This window comes from Alligator mississippiensis, chromosome 4, assembly GCF_030867095.1.
Source record: "Alligator mississippiensis isolate rAllMis1 chromosome 4, rAllMis1, whole genome shotgun sequence".
Classification (NCBI taxonomy): domain Eukaryota; kingdom Metazoa; phylum Chordata; order Crocodylia; family Alligatoridae; genus Alligator; species Alligator mississippiensis.
In genome coordinates this window covers 244382615-244410206 of record NC_081827.1, presented here as the reverse complement: position 1 = coordinate 244410206, position 27592 = coordinate 244382615, and the positions used below count along the sequence as shown (strand labels likewise).

General features: G+C 45.5%; 1 protein-coding gene across 1 annotated transcript in view; it reads right to left on the bottom strand.

Annotated features, from left to right (window-relative positions):
* ITGB5 (integrin subunit beta 5) overlaps positions 1-27592 on the bottom strand; it is a 110409-nt gene that overhangs the window by 30932 nt on the left and 51885 nt on the right. Inside the window, exons 9-10 of the mRNA XM_006259668.4 lie at positions 23691-23825; positions 15792-16218 (exon numbers count right to left, since the gene is read on the bottom strand). Coding sequence (XP_006259730.3) covers positions 15792-16218; positions 23691-23825 — 562 coding nt within the window. The remainder of the gene's footprint in view (positions 1-15791; positions 16219-23690; positions 23826-27592) is intronic.

Below are 27592 nucleotides of genomic sequence, written 5' to 3'. Positions count from 1 at the left end.
TGCTCAGATGATTGCTAAGTTTGGACTCGGGGCTATATTTATAGACACACAGGTTGGAAGCCCACAATTTATTTTGGCCTTCATCTCGATACATCCAGTGAAGATCACTTTGTGCCGTTATACGGGTGGATATTTTGCGTGCAACTGTGGAAGACTAGGCATTCAGGGTCTTCTACACATTTCTCTCTGTTAAACAGTTGCAAGGAACCTGGCGTTCACATCTTTTCAGGGAAGAGAATGACAAATACACCAGGAATGGAAACAAACTAAATGTGTTTTTTTAAGGAAAAACCCAAACAGAGTAAAAATTGGGGAAGAGGGGAGGAAAATAAGGGAAGAATATAGACAATGTAAGTAAACAAAAATCAACTTCATGGATTTGAGAAAGAAATGTAAGCAAAACAGATTTGCAGACTGCTTCTAATACCCTCTTTAGACATCTCTACATAACAAGAGAGTGATTGCAGTGTCCTTGGAAATATTATACAGAATGGCTAAGGCATCTTATGGACACAGAGAGCTGTGTAAGAATGACTGAGCATCTACATGCAAGGAAAATACTGGAAGTAAAGGAGGAAAAGCAATCATAGATATTTCCCAATGCTCACAGGCAGGTGCACAGCCCTACGGGCCTGAAAGGTATTAGAGACTAATAAACAGAGATCCACGTATGAAACACTCTAAAATATGCTGGAATAAGAAAAAAGTCTTGGAGGGATTTCCCAAATGGTAAAAATGAGTTCTTGAAAGGGAGAACTATTCAAGTAATAAATTAGACTGCAGTGTAAAAGTGTGGCAGATAGGCTGCCAAGGCTTCACTTCATTATTTAAAAGTCAGTTTTTATTCTTAAAGTTTCCATAATAAAAAATTGTCCCATAAGCGTAGGTCTCCACATTCTGCATACATGTCGCAAACCTCTGAGCAGTCAGAGATTGAACACCGCTTCTTCATATTTAAATAAAAATACGCAACAGGCCATGATACAGCAAACATAAATTACCTATGGGAAATCTACATAGATGCATATGACCAGGATATAATACTTGGTGTATTAGAATTATTTTGCAATCCTGCACATGAGAAAAAGCAATCGTATGAACAAGAATTGGAGGAATTATTTTGTCTCAGTAAAAATATCCCTCTGTTGTTCTTGCTGTTGGATAAAATACTTTTCATTACACCATTCGATTAAAAGGCAGTGATCACTGCCTGGCAAGTGGAAACAGGTTTACACGGTAATAGTTCGCTAGTTTGGTAACAACCCACCCAAAAACCTTTGCTTGAAGCTATGGAGTCATTTTTCTGCCAGGGAAAACTGCAAGGGGGGCCATTCCCAGTTGACTTTCAGCACAGCTCTTGGGGAGATGCTCTTGCTGTCTTTGGGCTGGATTGGTTCTCCAGCAGATTGACTGCTATAATGCAGTACTATAATGCTATAATGCTAAACTCTGCTCCACTTCTGTTTTCCTGCTCAGAAACACCAGAAATCGGGGTGAAATTCTGAGCAGAAGACAGGAAATCAGACTCGGTTGATGGCCTCAAGCCAGAACAAACAATGAAGAAGACGTGTTCACGGACAGAGAAGGGATGGGTTCTGTGGGATACAGTATCCTTGAAAACAGTTTGGAAGCTCAGTAGCCTCCCTATTTTCTATTGTAAAACCTGGCCGAACCTAACAAAGCAGCGACACGTGTCGGTAGCAAGGCCCTTTGTGCTCCTACACACGGAACGAACACTTATCTGGAACCCAGCTGTATCCATGCCATTTCCTTGCATCCTTAAGACTGTATATAGAGCAAAACCCAGGGTTTTTCAATTATATTTCCACTTGAAAGCTCGATGCTCTCTTATTTAAGCCGTCTTAAGCTTAATGTTATTTACGTCCTTATGAGTTAAGCATGAGTCAGTAAGAGATGCTCTTCCAAGCCCATACAGGACTTGTGTGCCAGGCTTCCACATAACTGCTCCCAGCCACTGTGCTGCTGGAGCGAGACGCACAGATTGAGTCCTGGGACATGAGCAGTTATTATGAATTCTGTGTTACTTTCCATGAGCTACAAAATATTTTCCAAATCTCACTCTCCCCCATCTTCCATCCTGAACATTTCCCTTGCAGCTTCAACTAGGCATTGGCTTCACTAACTGGGACACTGCTTCTCTGTGCCGACAAACAACTGCCAGTCCCCTGTTCCCACCCCCACCTCAGGGTAGCTGCATATCAGTGATGGAAAGACTGTACCCCCTAGTTCAGAGGTGAGCAAAATACAGCCCCTGGGTCAATTATTGTGCACACCAATTAATTGTACCCCACCCAGCCCATGTGCCTTGCTCCCACCCTCGTGCGCAGGAGGGCTCCCACCCAGGCAGCACGCACAGCGCTGGGCAGGGCTGCTGCTGCAGCCGCCGGGGGACCTGCTCGGCTTCCCCGGCCTCTGGCGGCTCCTCCTCCTGTCCCTGCTGCAGCACTTGCTGTAGGCAGCAGGTAAGGAAGCGGTGGTGGTGGGTGAGTGGGTGGCAGGGAAACTGCAGCTGGGCAGGAGCATGGGGCTGGAGCTGGTGGGAGCTTCGGGGCAGCAGAAGTGTGGGGCTTGGGCGGGCAGGGTATGGGTGTGAGCATGTGGGATGTGAGGGAGGGTGGAGGGGTGTGCAGACCCCCGCGGTGGTGCACAGCCCCTGCTGCCAGCAGCAGCAGTGAGCCCTTGGGATGCTCGTGGCCCGCGTAGGCGCTGCCATCCAGTGGCTCACAGCTCCAGCCAGTCCTAGGAGCTGCACGTGGCAGCAAGGAGTGCAGCCAGGCCAGCCTGCCTCTATTGCACAGGGCTCCCCGCAGTGCACGTGCAGCTCCCCACACTTGCGTGCCACCGGGAGACACCCTGCACAACGGAGACGGTGGCCTTCCCCACTCCCTGCCGCCACGTGCAGGTCACAGGACTCCGCCTGAAAGCAGGGAGCGAGGCCGGCCTGGCTCCACTCCTTGCTGCTATGTGTAGCTCCTGGAGCCGTGCACTGCTGGGCAGCCGTGCCTATGCAGCACAAGCATCCCAAAGGCTTGCTGCTGCCTGCTGCTGCAGCTGGTGGTGGGGGCTCTGTGCTGTGGCGGGGGGGGGGGGGGGGGAAATGTGTGGAAAGGGTTATCACACCCCCCAACTCTCCCTCACACCCCACACCCTCCTCCCACAACCCCCCACATATACACACACTGAAACACACCCTGCACAGCCACACCCCGTCACAACCCCCCACCATACACACACCCCTACCCCCCAGCCACACCCCGCACACTCCCCCACACACAATATATAAGAGAAAGACTATTTTGGATCTGTTATGCAATCATCTCTATATACAACACACAAACACACATAAAATCAGGACAAAAATAGTTTTTGAAATAAAATTAAAATACGTTATAGTAGATGTTTGCCTTTTAGTATACGATTTGTTTTTCTTCTGATTCCAAGATGGTAATCCCCCCCGCCCAGCAAGGGGTAAAGGAAGGGACTTCCAGTGGCAAAGGGCAGGGGTTAGGGGCAGGACTTCCAGCCACAAGACGGTGATCAGGAGGTGGTGCATTGGTCAAGGGCTGGGGCTCCTGTGCAGCCCACAACATCTTATGAAAACTCGTTAAGTGGTCCTCCAGTCAAAATAATTGCCCGCCTCTGCTCTAGTTGAAAGCCGTGCTGCCCTCTTGAAGAAGACAGAGTGGCAACACTAGCTGAAGATCATTATCCACCATGGAATAAAAATGACTACAATACAAATAATGGCATTTCCCGATTCGTTGTTCTGCAGCCAGATCAGCCTTGACTCACAGAATTTACCATGAAACCTATGTTAGGCAGCAAGTACAGCCTTGCTGTAAGTGAAGTTAACACCTGAGATTCAAACAAATTCTCGTTACACTGGCGAGCATTAATCTGTATGACACCAGTAAATGGGACATGCCTAGCCTAATAGAAGAGGGGGTGCAAGATGACGGGAGTAGGCCCCTAACTAGCCTACTCTTATGAAATGTTTGCAGGGTGGACACGCATCCTCTTTGGAGCCAAAACAAGGCTGAGGGATAAAATGCTGCTCACACACACAAAGGTGTACAGAGATGCTGAGTCAATCACTTAACCTGACCCATGGATACAGCACCGTGTCCCTTGTTTCTTAATTCAGCATTCCTATGTTGGAAATTACCCGTGCAAGTTCAGGAGAGGACCAAAGGCATATCGGAGTTATTTCTATCTCCTCCCCTCATCTATTGTCTTTACCCAAATCCAAGACAACCCTAAATCTAATGTAACCCCCCGATAACGAGATTCCATACATGGAAAAATTATAGGTATTATTCTTTTACACATAAAGAATCTAATTATTGGAGGGTTGTCTTACATTTGTCCCTTCCCCACTGCTACATAGAGGTAAGTAGCAGCAGAGAGGCAGGCACTGGGTGGGGGAAGGTCAAGCCACGTGCCCCTGCACACCTTGCCCCCTGCCACCTGCCCCCTCACCCTTTCCCTTTGCCACGTGTGCCAGTGCCACTTCTACCGAGCACAGCTGGGGCCATACTTCATGCCCCCAGCTGGAGTGAAGCTGAAGCTGAAGCGGAGAAAATGCTTTAATTGGTTTTGCTGGGGGGGGGGTTGTGATTTTTTGTGGATTTTGTTATTTTGGGGGGAGTTTTCAGCAGTAAAAGTTTACATAGACTGGCAAGGTAAAGATGTAAAAAGGTTTCCATTAAACTTTAGGAAAATAGGTTGGTTGAATAGAAGGATTCTCATTTTTCTTCTCTAGAGTGCAGTCACATCTTCACAGAGACATCCTCTCATTGCCACGTCCCCTTCGGTTCATGCAATGCTCCTCTGGCCTACACAGCCATTGCTCACATAGAAAAACAACATCAGGAAAGTATTTAACTTCTCCCAGTTCACCAAAGAGAAAACCAGCTCCCTTGCTACTGCCATGGACCACAGGAGGAGCATCCCTGCTTTAACAGAATTTGAACTCTGCACCCTTTACCCATTAACAAGCCACTTAACCACCAGACCACACATCCTTCACGTATCTCCAGGAGAAACTAGAAGTGTTTTGGTGAAGGGTTTGCCTTCATGCTTAACTATGCATCCAACAAAAATAAATGCAATATTGAGAATGGAGACAAGAAGTAATTACAGTGCTTGTGTTTAGTGTCCCACATGGAGTGAATTACTCTCTCCTAAGAATTACTCCCTCTCCAAAGCTTACGGGGACTTTTACTTCCTCAGAAAAGTACACGAGGATGAGGTAGAACTGGCTGTTTCCATACACTGACTCCGTGATTCCCTACGCGGAAAGAAGCCATCATCTTCATGCCAGACTACTATATCTATTCAAACTCATCACCGCTGCCCATGATACTCTCATTGCTCCAGACTGGCTGCTGCTTACATTGGAAGCAGCATAGCCACTTCTGTGTGCTGGCCGGGGCAAGCTAATTAGCACAGCTGAATGGAAACACCAGTTAGTCAGCCTGGACGTGGCTCCCCTGCTTCCAGCATAGGAGGCAGCCTGGAGTAGCACGGCGTGCTCGAGCGCAGCACTATCATTACCATGGTGCATTACTGAGGCTGCAATTTATAAAAGAAAAGCAAGAATATTTAGAGCTAGAGTACAAATCAGACAATCCTAAAAAAGCCTGAGGGTTTCGAAAGGAATATAAACCCCTATGTCCTGAAGGGTATAAGCCAGAGGCAGGCAATTATTTTGGGCAGAGGGCCGCTTACTGAGTTTTGACAAGCCATGCATGATAGGCAGCCAGGAGCAGATAAATATTCATTTTCTAAAGTTTTTAGGGGCCCTGCGGGCTGGATAGAATGGCCGGGTGGGCTGCATCCGGCCCGCGGGCTGCATTTTGCCCACCCCATAAGCCAAACTCACTCTGAGGGTTTAGGAAGCAACTGTCCCTGAAACCATTCCAAAATTGCTACAGCAAGTTTTCTTGTAGCACGGCTGAACTCGATGGATTATTAGTTTGAACCCTCAAGGCAGTTCCCATCTTACCGCCTTTGAGCAATGTTTTAATAATTTAGCCACCTGGTACAGGAAATGGAGGAGGCAGAAGAATCAGTTAGGAATGGGTCTTCCAGGGGATTAATGCACCAAGGCAGTGGTGAGCAGAGTCTGGCCCCTCCAATTTGCAACCCTCGTTTCCACTACCCCATGAGGCTCTACAGCTCGGGGCAGGCAGGAGATGCATGCAGTGCTACAGTCCTTGCTAAAAATTCAACAGTAGCCTGACACAAAAAGACTGTCCCAGTTCAGCTTGTCACAGCTGCCCTTTTTGCCCCCCAAGAGGCTCTGACCGCCACAAGAAAACAGCGCCAGCCACATCTGGAGCTTCAGACCTGCCGCTCACGATCTGGACTCTGATTTCTGAGCAAACAGCTGGCGTCAAGGGATTATACAATAGTTTTCTGTCATTCTGGGTTGTGACTCTCAGCTCTACACATCAAAAACCTCCTCCTAAGATTTCATAACGTTGATGCTCCCTCCTACCCTCGTTATTGCTGCCAAATGATGCCCTACAAAAGTACACTGCATGGAAGTACCTCTGCGGCGGCAGCAAAGACAGGCACTTCTCTTCCCATGCAGCGCCGTGTGAGTCATTGTGGACAAACATTTAGTGATACTTTCCACAGCATTTTATCCAAATCAAAAAGGCTATTTTTGACTTCTGCACCCCCTGTCTTTCATGCCCTATGTCTTTCCCAATTATTTCTGAGTGTTTCATTCAATGCACTGTATTCATCTTCTGTTCTTTTATGCGAACGCAAAAAAAGTTGACGTGACAAAAACACTGCAGATGTGGTTTAGGCTCCATTCCCTGCATGAATGGTTCTGTCTCCCGCAAACCACAACGTGCCATTCGGATCTGTGCTATATTTGCTTTATACTGACTCACTCTTTGGATGGCTTCCAACCGCTGGAGTCAGCCGGCGCAAACAAACCCTCTGCAGCAGATTTGCAGACCGAGTTCTTATAGTGATTAGGATTTAAAAAAACTCAAAACTCTATATGAAAGAGTCTGAAATGCTGGAGTTTGGTGCCTAATATTTGGCCCACCAATACAAGTAGCTTCATTTTCAGAAAGACTAAAACAGCAGGAGGTGTCATGAGCAAGGCACCTCTTATTTAAATGACTCCTTTTAAATGTAGGTGCTTAACATTATAGCCTGGTGTCTACCTTCAGCATCTGAAGGTTGGTTCTGCCCACGGGTGAATAGCAGGCCTGTCTCGGTTAGTGGAGGCAGCGATCAGGAACAGAAGAGCTGGGCATCTTTCAGATCCAGTCTTCACTCCTGAAGAAGATGGGCAAGACCAGCACGTGGGCTAGTCTCATTTACCACTTACCACCCGAGGATAGTTCCTGCATGTTTGTTACCCTGAGGTTTCTGCCCCGCTACAAAACCCCTACACATTTCCCATTGTAGCAGTAAAGAGAAGGTCTTAATGAGAGCTTATGAAAAGAGTGGAAGCTAGTGCTTGATAGTTTATATCCAGGAGAGCTGAAGAAGCCCTACTAAAAAGCAGCTCTACGTTGGAAATGCATAATAGGGTGTTTTTCATACTACACCGGTTTGTGATTCAGTGCAATGCTTTGCAGGTTTTGTTTCGATGAAGCGGACTAAGTCAGTTGTTTCCAACCTTTTGTGTGCTGCAGGCCAGCATGGGAGCAGGGGGGCCGGTTGCCTTCCTCCCAGGGCTGCCCTGCTCTCCTGCTTTAACCCCACACGTCATCACCGCTGCCGGCAGAAGCCACCCACCCGGGCGGACAGACGGGGGGCTCGTGCCACGAGCCAGCAGCCAACCAGCCATGACCCAGTGGTTGGGAACCTCTGGACTAAGTTTAACCCTGTCTATTAAAAACAAAAAAAAGAAAGAAATAAGAAAAGCACTGAGGTACAGTATTAAGACTGAGAACTGTAAGGAGCAATGACAGACTTTTAGCTCTGCCTGTACAAACCGTAGCAAAATGGGATTCTGGGCTACGACCGAGGCACCAAGGTGCTACCATAACAAGCGTAAGTAACAACTATTATGAATAAAGTCTATTAGGTAGAGGAGGTCTCCACCTTCATGGTAGTTTGCACAACAGGCCTCACTGCCGCTGTGCAGTGCTTATTCAAAGGAAGGGATGCTACCCATTCCAGCAATACTAAAGATTAGCACCATGGTATAAGGTCAATGGCCTCCCCTCTTCATCATGTTACCAGAAAGTGCAGTGCCAGCATAAATGTGCCTCTTCTGGCTGGATCTACGCACTGGGCAGGGTTACTAAATATTACCATGACACTAGGGAATAAAACAGCAGAAACTGGATTGCAGAAGTAGGATTCTGATTTCTAATTTGGGGTTCGTTCATCATAAAATGTTCAAGCTGCCTGGTTTCTATTCCTGTGTGCATGTGCATACATGTCACATTTTCCCTTATTAAAAAAGGAAGAAACAAAATCAAAGAACTAAAATTAAAGGGGAAAAAGCCCCAAGGCAACTGCTAAGACTTCAAAGGCTTTGCTTGCACACAACTTCTCTCGGGTTCAAGTTTTTGCACAGGTGACCATTGCTGCGTTGCACCCAAAAGCTAGCTTGCATTAGCAAGCAACATGTGAAGTTACTCAAGGATGATCAATGAGACATGGGTGAAGATTAATAGCTGGGCAACTCATTTTCAGATGGGATTTTGCACACTGGAGTGTTTGCAAACACTGCCCAGGTTGCTTTACTTCCCATCCCAATTTTCCCCATGAGCTGGTGAGTTCAAGGCAACAAGGGTTTCTCCTCAGATACCCAACTTCCACTCTCTGTCCCTGCATACCTGTTAATCGCCTTAACTACAAAACGCATATTCCACCCCAGGACGTGCACAAGGGAATTGCGTGACTTCACTAAGCGGACAGCTTTAAAAAAAAAAAAGCATGCTTGCTAAATCTTTAAAAAATGGATAAAAAGGCAATAAAGGTGCAATTCCACAGGCTCCAGCAGGCCTTCTGGCTGCCCATGGAAGGAGTTCAGAATTTGCTCCTACATTACCATGCTTTATTGGTACTGCATTGGTGCTAAGATATCTCAACCCTCTACAAACATAACCAAGTCCTGCACCAGAAGAGATTACAGTCTACATCAGGATATCGACACTGGGTAGCTAATACACGTGCACACAAGGTATACAGGAAAATTGTGACATAATGAAAACATGCCCGAGTTGAACATTAATTGTATGTGGATAGCAAACTAGACTAGATGCTGCAAGGAACAGATTGCCATCACTCCATGCAAGTCTTTTAAAATATATCTGTATATCTATATAGCTATATATCTACATCTATATAGATATCTATATATCTATATAGATATATAGATATAAATAAAAGTATTCCTTTTTCATTTCTTAGAGCCATCAACATGTTTCAAATCAAAAAGACCAAACTACGGACCCCAGCACACAGGGTGGCTGTGTGCTCTCCTTAGAAAACTTCTGCTTTCCCTACCAGTGGCAGACAACAGTTCGAATGAGGCAGGACAACATGGTAATCTTTCTAGAGAAGAGGACAAGCAACACATCAATGAATTTGGGGAATGGCAGCTTCCTGTTTAGCCAAGGCGTTGCTCATTCATTATTCCCATAAATGACTGATGCATTTAAAAATAGCAACCCAGGCAGACACTGAGTGAAAATATTTCTCTCTCGGGTTTTTTTGGGCAGGGGCAATCATACACAATAATCCCTGCTTCCTTTCAAAGAACCATTTGCCAGTGGTTTGAAGGAACAGTTCTGGAGGCTACTAAGAAACAGTGGAACAAATGCCATAGGTTCATAAATAGCAAACTGCATATCCCATCACCGCCGACACTGAAGCATATGTGAACTATCTCCCCAGCCACTGCGCAGGGATGCAGAGTACGCACCATCTCTTTTGGGTAGATACGTGTGTGTCACGTTAGTGGGTGCAGAGCATGTATTCATGACCATGATGAATTTAACAACACGCCATCCAACTCTGTACAATAGAAGGTATGGCCAACAGACCTACCCGAGTCCGGCGGTCCAGGAGAATGAAGACATACCAGTTTCTGTAGCCAACAGCATACAAAGGAAGGAGATTGCCAATAATCATATTCAGTTACTTCAGGCAAAATGACTGGGCTCAGTGCAGGGTGGCCTCTGATGCAAATCCAGAACAAGGCTTGCCTTCATCTTGCACCGTAGCAAGATGTGTGAAGCGCTCTGCCATCCTGCCTCAAGTGCTACACCTCAAATAGTAACATGTTTGATTCCTTTTAGATTAAGACTAACCTCTGCTTAATCCATTAAGACATTTGGGTGTCTGGAAAGAGGGTATCTGTGCATACAAACCAGAGCAGTGTCTTTTCTGGGAACAGTGAAGAGAATGTGTTCCTCTGTTTACAGATGAACACGGGAAAGAAAGAGCTCTCTCACTACCCAAAATACTGCAGGACCAGCAGTGCAGCTGCCAAGAATTTCAAGATGAGAGGCTAAAAGGTCACATCCTACCAATAGAGCCCATTACAATCTTTGCTGTTTTAGTCACTGTTGATTGTCTTCCTAACAAAGTAATAATAAACAGCAGAGATGGCCCCAACCACAAAATGTATATTAAACGTTGGACTTCCAATGATTCCAGTGATGCAACTTCCCCAAAGTTCAAGAGGTGCCCACCCATGTCTGGGGCCAGATGCATCTGTAGAGAAGATGATCACAGGCATTCACCTTCTACGTCTGCCTGGCAGGATACTGAATTTGGGGACAGGCTATCCAGGAAATAGGACGCTGGGCAGGGACTCACTGAACTGCTGTATGACCTTGGTCAGGTCACTTCACCTTGTCCAGCCTTTCCTGGGTCTCTTCTTTAAGCACCAGGTGCTATCCCTCTATGCCGTGTCCGCATCTTTAGGGCCTTAAGGCCCTGTTTAGGGCCTTAAGGCATTACCCAGAGTACCCAGAATACAACTATAATAAAAAGGTTGTTTAAAGCCTGTTTTTTAAAACCATCCAAAATCCACAATCCTAAGCCATCTGGCTACTGTTCCTCCTGCAGTGCCAGAGACCATATCCCATCACCTGGATTCCCATGGTACATCCTACAATACATCTGGCTGCCAAGGACCAGGACTGGTTTCCCATGAGATCTAAATCATAGGGGTCCCAAGAAGAGGACGGCTTAAAACCCCAGTGACTGAAAGGACATCTTCTTTCCCTTCATTTTTTTTCTCTTACTTTACAGTATATTTTTTTCTACTAGAAGGTGCCCTTGAATCTAATAAAAACTGCCAACAGATCAAAAAACTAATGGTGGCAATTTGAACCAAGTCAAGTATGAAGCTATCGCAACAATCTGATCATTAACCAAGGAAGGCACCAACATTGGGAGAAAACAAATCAAGGATCCCAAGAAGTGACTGTGAGAAACATGCAGGGCAGAGTCTACATGGGGGCACCAAACGTGTTTGGAAGTCGTAACATAAGGCAGCTTGCCTTGCATTTTCTTAGTCTGCCAACAGTATTGTCTCCTGCCACGGAAATAAGTAGGACACCAGATGAAGTAACTCAAAAGCAACTTGCACAATCCAATTCAAGAAAATTGCTCAAGGAACTGACACTTTTAAAGAGAAACTTTAGAAAAACGGTAAAGCGAAGTCATGTTTTGCTTGGCTTTGCAAAGGAGTCTCGGATCTGGAGTTGTCAAAGGCCAAGGAAGCTGCATCCATTGGAAAGGAACTGGAATAGCACTGGCAAAGCCTGGAACCAAACAATGCATGGAAGTCATCTCCTTACAGCCCTACGCTAGGAAGTCAGAAGGAGACGCGCTTTCTGGATCTGTACTGCAACAAGTCCCAGAACAATTCCTGGCAGGACAGTGTTAGTGGGCAAAGGTATACATAAGGCATGAGTTCATGATCAAAAGTCCTTTGTGACTTTCCTAGGGGTGGAAGAACATTAGCAGAAGTGTCCTAACCAGCTTCTCGGTTTGGATGATCGTGTCCTCCCTACCTACGCTTTCACCATTTGCACTGGAATTTTTCTGCCAAATACTGAGAAACGTGGTTTCCCTCCTGGCATACATAGATCCTTTTGCTCTGTTTGCAAACACTCCATCAGTTTTCGTAGCGCCGTGCAACCCTGTTTACACACCCCGCAGGACACAAGCTGCTGCCCAAAAAATCTCTAAAGCTTGGAAACTTCTGAGACCGTCGTCATTGGCCCGCCTGGAAAGATCAATGGGCCCGACTACACAGTCACAAATTATTCTGTTTGGTCCTGTTCAACAGCTGCTGTGACCCAGTAGAGAAGGAGATACACTTCTATACCCAATACAGCCTCTTGCTCTACTGCTGCTGGATCCTTTTAGGTGACAGATGTTATTCCAAATGTCATAATCACTAGTCCTCAGTGGTATGGAGCATCTTGTAGGGTTTAGTTTTTTTCTTTTGAATATCTTTCTAAAGGTAAGACTAATCCCCAGAGAGGACTAATGAGCCCCTCTCCGTGAAGGGCCCTACCCAAAAATTCCCAAAGGAGAGGTCGAAGGGCTGCAAAGTCCATCCACACAGACATTTTCACTTCTGCATTTCACGGACACCAGCTGAACCTCAACAGGCGTGATTCTGTTTGCAAGAGCTGCGCTTGCCTGCGTGCAACTTAATGGGAACAGAGCATTTCAGACACAGAAGGTTGTGCAAGAGAGGCACGAGGAGGAAGCTGCATGCACAAAATGTACAACAGGACACTGGCTGGTGTGAGGGTCCCAAAATCACCCCAAGGGATGTTGAGTCAGACCCTGACCCCCTCCTCCTTGAAAGACTGAGGGCATGGCAGATGAGTTCAATGCAAAGAAAAGACTGGAGGAACTAGGTATGTTTAGTCTACAGAAAAGGAAACGAAGAGGAGGCACAACAGCAGTTGTCAAATATTTGAGAGGCTGCCATAAAGAAGATGGAGGAAAATTGTTCTTCCTTACCGCAAAGGGCAGGACATGAGGCCGTGGGTTTAAACCGCAGCAAAACAGATTGAAATAAAATCTCGGGAACAAAAAAATCCTAACAGTAAAAGCAGCAGGACCAGGGAACAGGTAGTTGTGGGGTTCACTGAAGGGTTTCAAGACAAGGCTAAGCACAATCTGGGATGGTTTGGAAACAGTGCATCTGGCATCCATGCCGGGGGGTAGACTAGATAGCCCTCAGTTCCCCGACTCCATCCCTTTTCTCAGGGATTCCTGCTTCTGCTGGTGAGACCTATAGGGCAGACCAGACGCCGCACTGTACAGGATCAGGCCTTATGCAACCAGAGTACTACCCGCAGGCATTTCACAGTGGGAGATTCAATTCAAAGCCTGACGTGGATAAGGGGAGGCTTGTCATTAGCTTCCTTGAGTTTTACAGGTGAATGCACAGGATATAGAGGCAGAACAAATGAGGAAGCACTTACTTCTTAAGTCTCAATCTTTACATGAGGACAAAACAAGTAAAACCCCACAAAGAAAATAACCTGGGGCAATTTAGACCTACTGCATTCACTAAAACAATGGATTGTTTTACTTCAGAATAGACGACTATCGTGTATAGTGACCCGAGTAGAGGTTCTTCTCTCTCATACCCACATATGGGAGAAAAACACCAATTTCTGCTCAGAAGCAAACCCACATTTTCTCACTGGAACTTGTCTTCAAGTCATTGGCAAAGGTGGGTTTGGTCTCCACTTGAATCCTCAGATAGTTTCATAGTTGTTAGTGGCTGGTAGGGACTTTACGGATCATCGAGTACAGCCTCCCTGCACTTGGAGGGGGGGCATCTGATCCATTTTCTAATGGATCAGATGACCCTAGCAAGATCCTCAAAAAAGGACATTTGCTAATGGATCGGATGAGCCCAGCAAGATCCTCAAAAGAGGACAACGTCATTCAAATTTGTAGCATTCACAATATCGTGTACTCACGCGCACACACACACTCCTTGCCCTTGAAGTTCAGAAAACATCACGTTCCAGGCCACCCCACAAAGAAAAGCAAGGCAGCTTGTGTTCACATTTAAAGCTTTGAGAAAAAGACTCTGTATATACTGAATTACCTTAAAACTACTGCAAAGCCAAATCCAGCTATTCAGTGATGCCTGCCCTGGGAAGCTCGGCACAGCAACGTGCCCGGGCAGCACAAACAGAAGGTAAGCAAGGCATTCTTCTTTGGATTAAGAGGCCTCACGCTGTTCAGCTGGTGCGGAAATTCAGCTGAAGTGTTACACCGAGGCATTCATCAGCGCTGAACCTCTGTGTCGTGGCACCAATTACCTGACCAGCAGCACATTTCAACGCCTTCTTCAGTGTCACTGCACAGGGATCCTCTGATGGGTCAGAGGAAACTGTCTAAAACTATGGAGATTCCCAACAGCTGGTATCTCCAACTATATTTTTCTTTTGTAGCAACCTTTCCCACCCTGCAGTGTCTTGGCCGAATGCATTTTATTTCCATTTCCCTTCGGATCCTGGATGGTCTAGGTGGTTCATGACCCGAGCAATATCCCGAAGCAGGAAGCAAAGTTGGCCTGTTCTATCTTCCTGTAACAAACCTGTCGTTTTTCCTGGCCACCTTGAAAATATTATGAAAACGCTGTTAAATCAGTTCCTGGGAAGTGACACTGAAAATGAAACAAAGAAAATGGCTTTCACGAATAGGGTGAAACTCAACTAAAGATACTGGATCAACAGGCGGTTAGTTCAAGTCAACCCTCTCTGTTCAAAGTATGACATAGCAACAGGAAAATGTGCCAACATTTTTCCAAGTCATCCCAACGTTGGAAGAGATCACATAAAAACATTTTACTCTGCTCTGTCTGCAAACAGGAGGATCGTTGGAAAGCTGCATCCAAGTCAACAGCCATCATCAAAACAGAAAAAAGCCAACTCCTTTTCAACACACCGTGTCAAGATTAAAGAGCAGCTGACTGCAAACACATTAACTGCATGACCTCAAAATGATGAGGAATTAAATATAGTTTAGCAAATCTAGCCTTTTTTTCGAAAATTAGCAATGCTAATTGCTAATTGCTAATGCTGCAGGTGGATTGGACAGAAATGATAATGTATATTGAATCACTGCATAACTATATCTTCAGCACACATTCTCTCCATGACAGATAAAACTACAATGAAAGTCACTTATCTGTACCTTATTAATGGGCTACTTCAAATAATTCATGTGCAATTAAAAGTGTTTCAATGCTGTATGATATACCTACCTGTATAATACACCAAACACAAATTCAAATCAAGAAGTCACCATAAAGCTTCTCAAAGATTAGGAAGTCTGTGCTAGAATACATGGGGTTTCAAATGCTGAAGACGTTTGCATTAGTACCCCTAAGAGTGCATAACTCTCACAGATGGGACCTTTCAACATTTCTGATCTGCACCGAGCCTGGGTGAAGAAGTATTTTGGTAAGCACTGGTCTTTGTAATATTTCTTTTCCAGAGTCACTGGAAGCCCAGTCCTAATGGACAACACGCACCTTGCTCATTATCAGTCAGACAGTTTTCTTCCTAGATCTCATTTTTCCCCTGTAAATCTAGAAGTGAAGAGGACAAATCTCAGCAAGAACATATGGCAATTTGTAACTGCTGGCCGCTGAAGCATGCCGTAACAGTCGAAAATTGTATCGCAGTCAAGAAATTTGGGAGGATTTCAGAAGAGACAGAAAGACTTGACCTTTGAGCAAGGGCAAGGAAGAGCAGAAGGGGGGAGAAGACCAGGCTCACCTGAACACAGAACGCCCTTGTATCTGGCACAGGAGAAGTTGTCACATTCACAGAACGGCCCGTAGATCTTGCCAAACTCGCTTTCATAGCAGACACACTGGTTGCAGCTGCATTCCCCTCTGCCGCTGCACAGGGTTTTGCCTTCAGCCTCCCGGCACATGTTATACATAGTCCCACTCTCTCTCTCTTCGCATTCACACCTGGCTCCTAGATAGCCCGGGTCACATTCGCATAATCCACAGGTGTAGGTCCCGTTCCCGCTGCACTTGCTGCTGTTCTGTTCGTTCTGTTTGCTACATCCACAAAGGCAGTTGTAGGTGATCAGCACCTCCAGCGTGTCCCGAAACCCAGCCGGTTTGATGGTGAATGTATGCGAGGTGTTCTCCGCTGGGCAGCTTTGAGCTTTGACAGACACATCGAAGGAAACCTAAAGAGGGAGGTTACGACATAAGAATGAATGAAGGGAGCATAACCAGTCAACTTTATGCCATGGTTAACTTCTGGCCAGAGGTTGGAAAGAGCTTAAGTTGTACTCCTACCTCTCCCACGGACCTGCTGTGCAACCCTAGGTAGGGTCACTCTCCTCTCCTTCCTACCTTTGCTCATCTGGTCTATTTGACTATATGCTTTTGAAGGTCCCCTAGCCATATCTAGCACCGAGAGATGCTGTCACAAATAATCAGTAAGAGTCTTTAGAAATCAGGATGTTTCCGAGCTCAAGAGAGTCTGTTCCAAGGACAGAGAAGGGTAAAAATTGGCTTTGCCTGGCCCTAGGTTTACGGCATGACAGTGCTCCTGTAGCCAACTGCTTGCTCAGCCACATGTAAAGAGAGGCTTTGTTTTACTAATTGCCAGCTCTGTAAACATAAATGAAAGCCAAATTGAGTCATTCTGCCTTGTTTGTCACCCCCGGGAAGAAAAGGTCCGACGTTTCCTCAGGTGATAAGCCTCGCTGCCTTCACTGGAGTTATGCAGATATAATAGGAGGCACAACCTGGCTCTGCAGCTGGAACCTAATTCACAATTTTGACAGCAGCGCACAAGTTGGAGCAAGAGCTGAATGCGTTTCTTCCACAGCATTGTCGTGCGCCACAGCTACCTACTGAACACATCTATATTTTATCATCGACAAAGCAAGTCGTTGCCTATGAAAGCATGCCTCTAAACCAATTTGTCTCCAAGGTGCCACCCTGCCCTAACCTATTTTCTCCGATATAAGTGGTTCCAAGTTGATTAGGACACAACTGCTATTTTGTACATAGCTGCTTTGCCAGCAGTAGTGCACTTGGACATGCCGGGTTTTGTTCACTGGGGTTGGAAAACTAATTTGTTCTTGGGTGTCTAAAGCCATTTCAAGTTTCAATTTCAAACAGTTTAGTAGGGACATCTGGAACCCAGACTGTATTGTGAACGTGCCAAATTTTGCTGGGTTCTTGCCTCCTTAAAGATCAATGTCATTCGAGCTTGGTGAGGGACTTGTAGATCTTATGGGATGCAGTATAAGTGGAAGCAGTCCAGGAATCAGTTTCACCTTTGCAAACCACAGAAAAGATGCAGGAAGAAGCTGTAGCTGGAGCAGTGTAAGGGGGAGACAGAGGATCCAAGTCCTCTGGGGCAAGGACAGTCCTTTTATTCTGTTTGTGCAGCACCACACGCTTTGCTCCTGGCATACAACTAAAGTTCCCAGGCTCTTGCCAATAATAAGCAACAATGGCATGATGCTTGTAGCTGCCAAAATGTTCCTGTTACCCCAGGTAAGAGTGGCTTGGGATGTAGATGCCTCTCCACCTATTCCAGCAGGATTGTTATGTGAGAGGCTGAGGGTGAAACACCAGCTACAAAATTATGCAATTACAAAATCCCCCGTTGTGATACAGGCGGCAGTTTCCTACCAAGGCCCTCAAGTTCTCCTGCTTTCCTAGCTCAAACTGCGGTGATCCCTCTGAATCCCAGAACCTGCTCATCATCTCTGACTCGCCACTCCAGCCCTCCCCTCCTCCTGCTCTCTCTGCACAGGATCTTGCTAGTGTCTTCCAAATAAAGATGAGCTGACCTTTCTCCTCCCTGTGGCTTGCCTTCTGTTTCCCTCCTACAACCCTCTCCTCCTTCTTTCCTGCCAAAAACAAAGATGTTTCCTCGCTTGCTCTCCTCCTCCAGTCTCTTCACTTGACCCCAGTGGCATAATGCATCCGATCCCATCCCTGATTTCTGTTGTGCTTGTTCTTGTACCCTCCCTTACTTCCCTTAATGTTTCATCCTTTTCTGGTTCTTCCCCCATCATGGTAGAAGCATTTCAGTCTCTACTGCCTTAGAAAACCCTACTTCTGCCTCTCCAACCACCATCCCATCTCTCTTTTACCTTCAAGCTCTTTGGACATGAGGCTTGCCATTACTGGCTAGATCAGAGGCGGGCAATTATTTTGGGCAGGGGGCCGCTTACTGAGTTTTGGCAAGCCATCGAGGGCCACATGACAGGCAGCCAGTGGCAGATAAATATTAATTTTATACATTTTTTAGGGGCTACGGGGGCCAGATAGAATGGCCTGGAAGGGCGCATCCAGCCCGCGGGCCGCATTTTGCCCACCCCTGGGCTCGACGGTCCCCTCCTCCAGTTTATCCACCTTCTACAGTCTCGCTTCTGTTCTTTACACTGAAGCTGTTCTTGTCAAAGTCTCTAATGACCACTTCTTGGACAGAGCTCAATCTTCACATTCCTTGATTTGCCAGCATACTGCTAGCCAACTGTGATATTCTTCTTGAATCTTATATTCCCTTTGCTTCCATGTCTCTTCCCTTCTCTAAATCTCTTTCTCTGACAACAGCCTTCAGTGGTTCTTCACCGTTCTCCCTTCCAGGTCCCTACAAGGCTCCCACAAAGATCTATCCTCAGCTCCTTTCTGTACCTATGCACAAAGCTAAAGTTAACTCTTATACAGGCTCCCATCATTGTTTTCCAAATGCAATCTTGCCAGTGATACCCATGCAGGATTCTGGTGTAAAGAGTTTACACCTAATCACTTTAAAGACCCCATCGCACTGTTGGCCTCCCCCATCCTAACAGACTGACTGCTTGTCTTTGCATTCAAGACTCTTGACAGCCTCCCTCTGCCCCATCTTCTTTCATTTACTTAGCACTTTTTGAACTCATTTGTGTTACTGCTTATAGCAGAGTCATTTAAAAATTGATCTGGAGGTGACTCACTTCACCTGTTTGTCCTGAGAGAAATTTCAGCCACTAACCCAGATGTTTAGTTTTTTGTGGCCAGGTCTTGCTAAGAGAAACCACAAGTATAAAGAAGAGGCTTCATGGCATATTAGAGTCACCAGCCACTGGTGGTAATTTTCTTCATTATTGGTGATTCTGGTTTCTGTGAAGTGGGAAGAAATGCTTGCTGGGGCAGCAGCAATTCTAGTCATATTAGAGAACTAAATTAACTAATACTCAGCCAGATTTTCCCGACATCAACAGTCCAAGGATCAAGGTCAAAATGGAGTACATCCGCATGTCTAATTTGTAGATGCAATGTCCTCAAGCTGTGGAGACTGGATGCGTAGCAGGTCTTTTGTGAATGCACACTCCTAAATCGTAGTATTTGTACACGCAAACTGCAAGTGCATTTTCCCCGCCCCTATTGCTTGATAATGAGAAACTGGTCCTGTATTTTTTGTCAGAAGTTCCACCAATAATTACTAATACTTTACTAACAGAACTGCTAATCACAAACACAATCCCCATCCATTCTGGCATGCTGCATGCCAGAACCAGGGCTTCTCCTTGAAAACTAAGGAAACCTCACAGCCCGGCACCTAGATTATGAAGGAGTCTTGCCTCTGTACGCAGGTGTATAGGCTGAATGGAGCTGCTTTGCAGAAAGCAGCATCATCACTACCACATAGAGGCTCTAGCTCCACGTCTTGTGATCCAGCCACATGCAAGCGATGTTCTGAGATTCCTGCATGGAAGATGTTACTCTGGTGAAGAGTATTTTATCTTCATGCCACAGCTTATTCAGAGGCTTTCTCTTACCTACTACAGTACAAGGCATCTGAGTTTGTTTTAAAGACATCAAACAAAAATAAAAGGGAAACGGATCCTTCTGCTCCTTTGAAGAGTCACCTTCAGTTCTCTCTGTTATCGGAAAGCAATCTGCTCTGCACCTCTCTGCCAAATGGTTATAGGCAGATGGTAACTCAGCAGCCACTTCCACCAACAGCAATGATATCCCTGCTTCACAGAAGGAAAAAAACTAATTTGACTCAGAATTACAGAGAAGTAGGGTTGGAAGGGACTTTTAGATGTCTTGTAGTCCAATCCCCTATCTGAGGCACGATCATCCATATCCAAAACCATCCCATACAAATCTACTGTCTAACTTCTTAGCAAAACTATATGTTTAACCCTGACACAAGACCTAATACCCTAATCTGCCATAGGTAAAGAAGGGGACCAAGACGGCCAACATCCTAATGCTGCGAAGTTTGTTAAAAATATACTCAAGAGATCAGAGGAGGACGGCAGAGCACCCCCCCCCCCCGACTACAAAGGAAGACAGCCCCCCACCCCGCCGCCCAGTCCGTAATGATCTGGCCATGAGGCAAAATTCCTTCCTAACCCCAAATATGGTGATTGCTCTTATAAGACCTATAATGGCTAAAAAAAATGGGGTAAAACATGTTAAATGACAGAGGAAACCTGGAAAGTCTGAGCTTGAGGGGATCAGTAAAAGCTAGCGCCTTTAGAATGACACTGTAGCAGATCAGACCCCATTATCAGCGGTATCTTCTTTAAGGAAACTGTTTTAAAAGATTTCAGAGCCAGATCCCGCTCTCCGTGGATTGGTGAGAATAATCACCCATTCATTTCAACTATGGGAGGACGAAGCCCTAAATATGAATGAATGAATGAATCCGCCTGTTGCAAAGATCTTTTCCCTTTCCAGTTTCCAGCAGAGATTTGATCTTTGCAGTAGTAGCTAGCCCCTGAGTTAATGCAGAAAAGCAGGAAATTGAGAACATGGTGTAGACTTCCATGCGTGTCCGTGTTGGACAATGAACATCTCATTCACTGATCCACATGGAGGCTGTTTCTCTAGAAGACAGACCATTATCCACAACCCAAAGCCAACACATGGAGCAACACCTACCCTGTGCCCTAAGGGTCTGGCATATTCAGCTGGAAAGGGACAGACATTAAGTATTTATATACCACTGTATCTGCTTAATATACAGCACTGCATTAGGACTGCCAGCACCTGTGTCCTGGCAAAGCCATCTTAGTGGTGGCACCATCAGTAGAAACTGGCACACAGCAAACAAAAATGCAGGTATGCTACAAAAGCTTCCCACAAAAGCTCCCCTGCCTCTTAGATCTGGCAAACTGAGACAAGCCAAACCCCATGCATGACAAAGGGCAGCAATTCACAAAGCAGGGAGGGAGAGATTTAAATATTGAGAAGCAGTGGGTTTCCTTCAAGGATAAAGTTGCATGGAGGCACTGGATGGATAGAACAAAGGACACCTGGTAGATGGAGACAAGGCGAGAGCGCTGGGGTGGGGGGCACGCAGCACAAGGTGAGGGGAGCAGAGAGGAAACAGGAGCTAATAGCAGCAGCAAAACAGGAAGAGGGATAACACGTTTAATGCCAAATCCCCCTACAGCTGAAGGGGATACGGGAACTCAGTGTACATGCCAAACGATAGTAGCCAAGATCTTACTGAGTGATACACTGGAGACCCCTGTCTATGCTAGGGGATGGACTAAATGATGCAACAAGTTTTTCCTATCTCTACCTATTGCGGTTCAAATAGCTTATGAGATTATTTGCCCCCTTCCTGCTCAGGACATCAGAATCTTTTCTACTTTTCCTCTCCCGAGAACTGCGATGTCGTTTGAAAAGGCCCGTTCCTTCAGATCTCCAAAATTGCGTGAAGAGGTCTTTTGGGGGAATACAGCCTTCTGTTGCCTTTTCCAGGCACCATGGATGAGCTCTCAGACTGAGCAGCAGAAGCTCTTGGTTGAGTGTGCCAACTTCGTTAGTGGATAATAGCGAGGGGCTTTGATTGGAGCAAAGATCCCACGTAATTAGAGACAAAACAACAACTGGCAGTATAAGAGGGTCATTTTTGCTCTTTGCCATATTCTTACAATGCTGAGTCCCATACACAGACCCAACACTGCAATTTAAATAGGGATTCTCCCCCTGACTCCCCCTATTCCTAACCACCCCATCCCTACTTATTGCAGTTCTTACAAGAAAAATGCCATTCATAGTTGGACTATTCATAGTTTGCTGCAGTCGCAAGGGCAAAATCCATCCCTCCGTAACGCCAATGGACTTGTTCTAGAGATGAATTTGGCCAACTGATTCAAAGTCAGGCAGTCAGCTGCAAATGCTGAAACAGTCCTATTTGTTAAATAGGAAGGATTCTTATTTTTTTAATACTGTATTACTACCACCATACCATTATTACTACTGTAATACTGTATTACCACCAAAGCTTTTTAATTTTTTACTTCCTAAGCACAGCTTTAAAACTTAGTGCACGCTATAACCCTATGAAAAATCCTGAGTTTTTCTACAATAAGGAAAATGTAGAAATGGCTTCAGCAAATGAATGCCTAAGTACAGCAAAAAACTAATGCTTTACAAGGTCAGATGCTCAGCTTATATAAACTGGCCTGGCTTCACTGACTTCAATGGAACAATGCTGATTTATACCAGATGACACTCTCTTCCTCTTGAAATATGTCCTCCTGTTTTGCAGGCATGTTAGAAAGAGGATAGTACCTAATCCAAGACAACATATTTGTATAGACGCTTATCCCTTCAGATTTATGCAGCGCTAATGTGTCGTGACCTAGGCGTGCTGGAAAGATTGCAAGAAGAGTCTCTCTTATTACAAGAGGATACTCATTTACTCAGGAGCTGTCATGCTGCAGGACTTAACGCCTACCTGAAGATTTACAATAGGAAAGAAAGAGATCAAAGACCCAAACATTGAATCCTCCGCAGAGAAAGACATCTAAAAACAAAAATATCTCCTGATCTTATCATATTTTTGGCCCATTGCTTGTCTTTGCTAGTAACATATCTTGTTGCTACAGCATTTTCCCTAAATACCTCCAAAAGAGGCAGCCTTTCTGTAGCTGATCAACTCAGTCATCTGTAATAAACATAAAAATTCCAGCCGAGCAAAGATCAGAATCTATTTTGTGCTAATTCATAAACAGGAAAACTGATGTGGGATAATGTTAACATTTAGGGGAAAGCTGGGAAGAGGGGGAGGAGGGTCTTGCACCGTAGTCCCTGTTGATTCTGCATCGTTGCATAATGTAACAGTTCCTGGTCCACCTGAAAATTGTTTTCTGTGTGTTTCTGACTTTTTGATGCAGACGAATGCAATGGAATAGTGGTAAGTGAGTCTAGTCTGGGAAAGTCGGATAAAGGAACTCAAACACCAATTGAAGGAAAATGCATAATACCTAACACCCCGGGAAAGGAGAGATTAGTGGAGATAGAAGGAGACAGGTAAAATGATGATGCATACGGTTGGGCCAATTCTTGCCCAAAATGTTCTACAACCAGGTCCCTTCCAGCCCCTAATGTCTATGAAATCTATGAAACTTGTTCAAGAAAATGTGACACAGAGCTGGAAAACATGACACTAGCATTCCCATCTTCGAAGGAGTGTGAATTAAGCAACATGACTTACTGCTGTGAATGCCGGTATTTTCTTGGGTGCTATTTTAACTGGTCTGAGGCCAAAAAAGGAACAAAGTATGAGCACAACATCATACAGGTGGGAAATGTTTGGCAGATGGATGAAGCTGTGACCCCAAGATCACAAATGCAATATTAGAGGAACCCATTGACTAGTGCTAAAGTTGTCCAAACTTACTGTATCTCCTATTTGCAGATCCTCACACTTTCTGAGTCCAGGATATGACAAACCATCTTGGCACGTGGCTGTGAAGGTCAGGCCAATATCTTCAGGACTGTCCCAAACAGTTAGTTCTACTTTAGACCGAATACTCTAGAAAACAAACAGAAAAAAGTGACCCATTGGGTTACTGAAGAAGAAGAAAAAGAAAGAGGCACCTTCCCTTTGGATGTTGTTGTGTTATTCTTATAGCTACTGGATTTCTTATGCAGTGCTTATAGTACCTTGGCACTTCAGATGCCCACACACTGTATTACTTACACGCACATGTGCACGCACACACATGCCCACCCACCCCCACTATACCAGCTCAGTGTACTTTTCAGCCAGTACAGCTAAAATTGCAATACCTGTACATGCACTTTTATCTCCAAAACACTAACCATCTTCAGATCATCATACAATGTTTCTTACACTGGAAAATAAAGGCCTGGAAAAAGCACTGCACAAATCGTGACTGGACTGAAGCTTGATTAGAGCTTTTATGATGGATCAAGGAAGGTACTGTGCAGGTGTACATAATGCTACACATTAAACTAGGGATCTGCAGAGTATGTGTGCATGATGTGACAGGAATGCCAGGCAGTACAACCGGATCTGGCCGTGGATGCTCCTGTGCCAAGAAGAGCAACTGTGCTACAGTATGAATGGAGCCTTTTGTCCCGCTCGGAGGTGAAGGTCAGCGTCCCACCAGACCATCAGGAATTCCTGCATAAAACTGCTGTTATTAAAATCTGGGGCCAGATTTGCATCCTGTGTTCATATTCGTATCATCACAGGATGCAAATCTGGCCCCAGATATCAATAACATGAAAAGAGATTTAAAACTTTATCATCTAGCAGAATGAGTATGCCACCAATTCTACTGTCTTCTCTTGCTAATCAATGGTGCTGGTCAGATTTTTTTTTTTTTTGCTGATCATTTTGCCTGGGGAACAAAAATAAAAATGATACCGCTCAATTTTTCTTCTACTGAGAAAGCCCAGTTTTCCATGCAAATCTCACTGAGAAATGAGTGGAATCTGTTCATTTGGTTTAATTTCAAATGGGGGGAAAAAAGCGTCCTTTGCTTTCTAATTCCAGATTTGGAATTTTTGGGAGATCTCAACCCTGTTCCCTGCCTTCCAGCTCCTCCCTTCTTGCAACTGGGATGTTTTACAACACAACCATGAAAGAAAGAGAGAGAGAGAAAAAGAGAGAAAGAAAGGAGGAATGAGAGGAGGAAAGAAAGAAGCAAACCTTTGTTTTGAAATCCTAATTTAAAATGAAATTTCTTGTTCAGATTTCTACAACTGGAAAAACAAAGAAAATGTTGTCAAAAAATCCCAACGTTTTCCAGTGGGGACTTATTTCTTCTGTAAATAATCAGTAAACCTGGTCAAAACTGAATAACGTGGTGGGTCCGCCAACCCTTTCTCCGCTCCCCTCAACACCTCTGCACCGAAGTCAAGTGACCACACGAGAAATGGTACAAGTTTGGGACAATGATTAGTCAGTCTGCTAATGAAGCTGCTATTCACAGTGAAAGGCAATAGCAGCAAGGAGGAAACAAGTGGGTACAGGCTACATAAATCTAAATAACCCCAGAGGAAAAAAAAACATTTTAACTTTCCATATCTATGCTGTAATACAGAAAACCATTTCCTGTCTGGAGTCTGGGCTGTGGCGGCAGGTTCACGGGTTCACATTACAGGTTGTATTACTGAATAAGGCACATGCCTATAAGGTTCAACATATTTCACACATCTGCCAAGCCGCTCCTCCTCAAACTTAGCATGGGATGGTCACATGGATGCATTATCTCTTCTTCCTGATCTGGACACATTTCATCAGCCATTCGTATCCTAGAAATATAAATATACTGACCTATCACTTTAATCAAGCCCAAGTCTATTTAAAGAGCTGAATAAATGTTCTCATAAGATTTTGTCTAAGATTTTTTTCTAGCAGTAGAAGATTCTGGCCAGCATCCCTTACTAACTTGCATTACACTATTTGGTATTGCTTTACATAGCCAATAAGCAGGACTCCTAAGAGACTCTGATGTAGCCTCAGGGAAGGGGTGAGGACTCTAATGCAGGGGTGGGCAAAATGCAGCCCCCGGGCCGGATGCGGCCCACCAGGCCACTTTATCCAGCCCGTGTGGCCCCTAAAAAATTTAGAAAATTAATATTTATCTGCCCTGGGCTGCCTGTCATGCAGCCTTCGATGGCTTGCCAAAACTCAGTAAGCGGCCCTCCGCCTGAAATAATTGCCTGCCCCTGCTCTAATGCCATCCTTGTTTCAAACCAGAAGGAGCAGAACATCAAAAAAAGAGACCACCGAGAACAATCCTGCACTGTCTGCAAGGCTAATAAGACTGTGTAGGTGTTCTCTCATGTATGGGGCCCTCTGACATGTTAATTGGAGACAGGACAACAAGGTACTGGAAGTCTCACTGCGTGTAACTCTGAGAATCTTTCCAAAGAAAGCTCATTGTCGCGCAGAAGAAGGTGCAATCAAGAGCATGGATGGTGATGTGGTCCAGCAGATTAAGGCACAAGACTTGGCTCTAGTACCAACTCTGCCTCAAAGTCACTAAGAGCTCCTGGGCAGCTGACTTTACTTCTCTATGCCTTAGTCTCCCCTCCTATTGCAAGCGGGGAGAGCATTAGCTATCAATAAACATTTCTAATGCTGCTCATCCCATTTGGACACTGGCAACGGCAGGGCAGGGTGGCACCTTAGAGACTAAGTGCTTCAGAGGCGCAGCACCTGGCCAAGTCAGCAGTCGCTTGCAAAAGTTCGTGGTTCTCTGGAACCATTTAGCTTCTTGAGTTTCAGGGTGAAGATCTTCCTTCCCTGTCCTACCGTCACCCACAACAGCTGCCTGGAACTGTTTTATCTTGTCAGCCGGCTCCAGTTGGCTTCTCCCTGCTCCCAGCCCTGCCAGCAGTCACTGGGAGACCCATTCTTGCTGGACTGGTTAGCAGCTATTCTTAACTGGACTCTCTAGGCAGCTCCAAGGTTCAAACTATCTGCTTTTCTCCTCTCTCAAAAGGGCATCTTCTTGGGGCGGGATGTGCCAATGCAGCAGGGGCTCCAGCCAGGGGCACCCCATGCCTGGCATGCTGTTATACGGGCAAAGCTAAAGTTGAGTCCATTCTGGTGGGAAAAAAGAGAGAAAGCTGAAATCACTTGAAGGATGCATTTGAAACGCTGATGGAGTGATTGGTTGTATCAAAATGAAGAGCTTATCCTTAGGAGGGGGGGTGTGAATTAAAAAAATAATCAAAGAACAAAATGTTTTTACCTCAAAATGAGGAAACAAACAGAGGATTCAGAGACAGCTGCTGCATTCAAAGGTCACCAGGAGACTGCCAAGTGGAAGCCATCAGAGCAAACAACAGAAGCACGCTCGAAACACAGTTGCATCGCGTTTAGGGAAGTGACTCCGAAAACTGAAATCCCTGCTGCTCTCCGGGTCGCCGCCGCATGCAGGACTCCTGCCAATGGCCCTCAGCATTGCATGCAGGGGACGGAGGAGGCAGGATAAGGTTGCAAGGCGGCACTGTGGAGTTTTCCCAGGCATAAAAGGATCAGATCAACAGCGCTGGTCTTGCTGTCAAAGAGCCAGCTCTGCCTCAAGCCTCATCAAGATAATGGACCAACGTGATGGATAATGATAACATGAGGCGGAAAGGACACAGCTGGACTGCTGAACTCCTGGGTGAAGAAAAGAGGGAAATCCAGATCTAACTGATCCTTGGAACAAGCTTGTTATGGAACAAGGAGGAAACCCTGGCAGCCCCAGCTCAAGCTCAGAGAGCCACATGGCCCCAACTATGGCCAGAGCTCCCAAGACTTCCAGGAGCTGGAAG